The 3,917-nt window shown below is 41.2% G+C and overlaps 1 protein-coding gene across 1 annotated transcript; it reads right to left on the reverse strand.

Annotated features, from left to right (window-relative positions):
- Positions 1 to 266: 266 nt before the first annotated feature.
- N7508_007547 (uncharacterized protein) lies at positions 267 to 2,556 on the reverse strand (the record flags this gene model as incomplete). The annotated part of the gene is made up of 3 exons (XM_058465611.1): positions 267 to 1,646; positions 1,694 to 2,413; positions 2,482 to 2,556. The coding sequence occupies 3 exons, from the start codon at positions 2,554 to 2,556 to the stop codon at positions 267 to 269; spliced, it is 2,175 nt and encodes a 724-aa protein (XP_058318013.1).
- Positions 2,557 to 3,917: the final 1,361 nt, after the last annotated feature.

Raw genomic sequence — 3,917 nt, forward strand, 5'->3', positions numbered from 1 at the left:
TATCCTCTCCGCAGATTGCGGATATAGTATGTCACCTAATATCCGCAATCCTCAATTTTGTGGATATGGTATGCAACCCAATATCCTCCGGATATTTGAGGATATCCAATGGATATAAAACAGGCCAAACATGCCAAGACTCATGACCTTTTTGAGCGTGCATTATTTATGCGGATTCTATTGTATTTTTCAAGTACTCATAGTGTAATCATTATTGAAGATTTTAATTTGGTAAACAAAATTGTAGCATATTCATGTTACGCAGACTATCTGAGATCAAACTGAAATCCATCAGGTAATCTTGGTTGCTTCCGAATCCGCCCCGACCGTCCTTGTATGCCCTCATCTATTAGCATTTCTGGAAGGCCATCGTCATCGTCATCGGAAGCCTCGGATAATCGTTTCCTTGATCGTTTAAGCTGTAGTTGCTTACTTCGATTATCAGTCTCCCCGTCTTCTGAGTTCTCATCGTAGCTTTCTATCCGTTGTGTATCCTCAATGCCTAGCTCTTGTTCCTCCTCTTCATTATCACTAATAGGCTCGACAGTTTCAAGCTGGGGTATTGGTTTCCGAGCTTGATCTAACAATACAGCTTCTCCGGCGGAAAGATGCTCCTTTATAACCTCAAACTCCTTCTGCTCAACTTCAAATTTAGTGGCGAGCTGATGAAGCATCAATCCTCGGATCGTACTTGGTTTCAATTGGCCACGACGATAGTGGCAGATATCGCGAGCGCAATTGAATAATCGCTCAACGCCTGCACCACTAGCTGGGATAGAAAGAATATCCCGTGCCATTCTTGCAAGAATAGGAAACTCGTTCTCATGCTCTTTCCAGAATGCTCGGGGCTTTTGTCTCTCAATCCCGCGGGCAAGATACCTCGCAATCTCATCATCTTCAGGCTTTGAGAGCTTATCCTGTGGCTGGTTCTGAGAAGCGCAAGCGGTATCAAGATCATAATAGTCGTCATCTCGGGCCTCTCCAGTGGCATCTTGCACGACCATAGTATCTGAATCATGATGAAGCATATCTTTATATCGATGAAACTCTCGGTTAAGGACTCCATGGTAGTGTTTGACGTAGTCAATTTCACCTTGCCAGTCTGTTGATGCAAAATATCGAAGCTTTTTTGATGGGCAAAGGATCGTTGCAAGTGCATATATTTCACCGTACGATTCATGATCAGTAGCAGTGTAATACTTTGATAGCTTCTTCTTTGCAGTCTGAAGAGCCTGGAGCATACTCTTCTTCCAGATAACCCCTTTATTCTTCAATTTTCTCTCAGCTTCATCAAGGTGAGAGAAAAGCTTGTTATAAATACTATAGATGTTATGTGTAGTAACATCCCTAGTCTTTGATAGCATAGTAGTGAAGTCAAAGAAAGGCTTGGTAAGAAGAAGAAGATATTCAATCTGTCGCCACTCTTCTTGATCAAGTTTGAAGTGGAGATATTGATGATGTGTACAATACTGATCATAAAATGGTTGTAGCCTTTTAGCACGGTTAAGCATCATAAAGGTTGAGTTCCATCGGGTTTGGACATCTTGGATAGGGATCAAACGAGGCTCCTTAGTTTGCAGGGCCATAAATGCCTCCCGGCGTTGTGGGCTTGCATTAATAAACACAGCAAGACCTCGGATCTTAGACTTTTTATTAGTATGAATTAAAAGACTAAGGATGAGAAGTAATTCACCTTTTTTAGAGTATCCGCAATTTGTCTAGTTGAGCTAGATTGTTTAGTCTGAAATGAATGGGTTCGTTCATCAGACCACTCCAGCTCAATCTCTTTATTCGGTGGCGTCACTTTCAGCTTCCCAAGAAGCTCATTCAAGCTTAACTGGATCACATGCGCAATACATGGAACTCGGAAGATCAACGTATCCGATCGGCTTTGTGACTGAATTGTCTCTTGGATATTCATCATCAGGGTGTTATTATTAGTTGCATTATCTGTGGTCACGGATAATACGCGGTCGGTGATTTCATGATCAGTCAGAAGCTGAATCACGGTCTTACTTAGATTCTCACCCGTATGTGATCCGTGAAGATGCTCAAATCCAAGAAGAACTTCACAGTAATTCCAATCTTGATCAAGGAAATAACCTGTGACAGCCATAAATGCTTGCTGGAATGGCGACGTCCAGCAATCAAGGGCTATTGAAAGGCGACTCCTATCTGGAAGCCTTCTAAGAATCTCTTTTTGGCTGCTTTTGACTGTGGAGTCGAGATAACGCCGCATACTTCGCGCAGATGGGATATTGACCTTGCTCGGGGCTTGTTGGATAACCTCTACTAGATCCTTGAATTGGGTATGCTCAATGATTCGGAAAGGTAGGTGAGCGGTAGAGATAAAGTCTAGTATCGCTTTTGCTAGACGCTCCTGGGAGAAGGATGGGTTTTGTGGGAAAGTCGGCTTTAGGATAGTATATAAAGATAAGTAAGAGAGATATTGAGAGTCCAGGTTATAGATGAAAAACATACCATTTGTTTGAGCATCTGATCAATCTTCTGGACAGGCTTCCGAGTACAGGAGCCTGCCTTGATATGTGCATTCATTGGCGATGAACCAGCACGGCGGAATCTTGGATGAACAAGGGTACAGAGACATGTTGTACACATAACTTTTGGCTTGCCAGTCTTTTCATGTGCAACTTGATTGAAGTTATCCCATATATTAGACGTCTTTTTTTCCATCCCAACGGATAGAGTCTTGTATATCTGGCTTTGATCCAAACTCTGTGTTTAGCCACCAAGTTACAAAGCTCTTCCGGGATTCATCCATCTCCCGACTAGGCTTAGAGGAATAGAGGACCCAGTACTGCTGAAGAGGGGGGCCAACACGAGGAAGCGAGAGAGGTGCAGTTAGAGATGAAACTTGCGACACAGATGTCAATACAGTCTGGCTGCTAATAAGAGCGGATATGTCATCGGAATGAAGTATGTCGGGATTCAGACCTAGATCTGAATCGGCGTAGAAGGAGTACTGGGACTGAGATGCCTGTGAGTAAGACATATTGTACTTGATCACGGGTTACCTAGGAATAGGCATTAAGAGAAAAAGAGAGAGAGAGAAACGTACATGTAAGACTAGCTGGGAGTATCAGGGGTATAGCAAACAAAGTCACGACTCACGGGCGCGTTTTCCACATATCTTGAACTTTCAATGGCGATGATTGGCTGTTACTAATCACTAGTGCGGATATTTGAGGACAATTGAGGATATCCGTGGATATCCGTGGATATCTGTGCGGATATCCGCTATATATCCTCAATTATCCTCAGGCATTAATTTCAGGGAAAATAAATCAGAAGTCTATAATATCAGAGCTTCCGACCAAGATTTCTTCATAATGTTATACAAATTACACTTTAAGAAGTTAATACACTTTTAAAGGTAGATCAAACCATTTTTTTCATATCGAGCTTATTAGATTCAACAGATAAACAGCGATTTCAATCGTATCTACTGAGTTCAGCTAAAATATTCTCTACTACTATATAGAGTAAATATATATTTCTACGGTAAAGTACTATAGAATAACAAAAACTCACCTATATCCTCTAATACATTTAAAAGTGAGATTAATACTGTAAGTAATGATAAAGGCGATATATGTTGCTCAATACAAGACTATTTCTTATTATTTCATTGCCGAATAGGATAAACAAGGTCGGAATTATGGTCATGACCGAACATGTATATCTTTTGTTCTGAAAAATAAATTGGTAAGCTGTATAAGAGGCACATGACTACCTCCAAGTAGATGATTTATGCTAGTGCGGATATCCGCAAAATATCCTCATATCCAAGTGGATATCCATGGATATCCCCATTGAGGATATGGTATGTGACCCAATATCCAATGGAGAGGATATGCCGCAGTCTATATATAATCAAATTTACCAGATAACGTATT

The sequence above is a fragment of the Penicillium antarcticum genome, assembly GCF_028974205.1.
Source record: "Penicillium antarcticum strain IBT 31339 chromosome Unknown utg000007l_segment0_segment0, whole genome shotgun sequence".
NCBI lineage: Eukaryota > Fungi > Ascomycota > Eurotiomycetes > Eurotiales > Aspergillaceae > Penicillium > Penicillium antarcticum.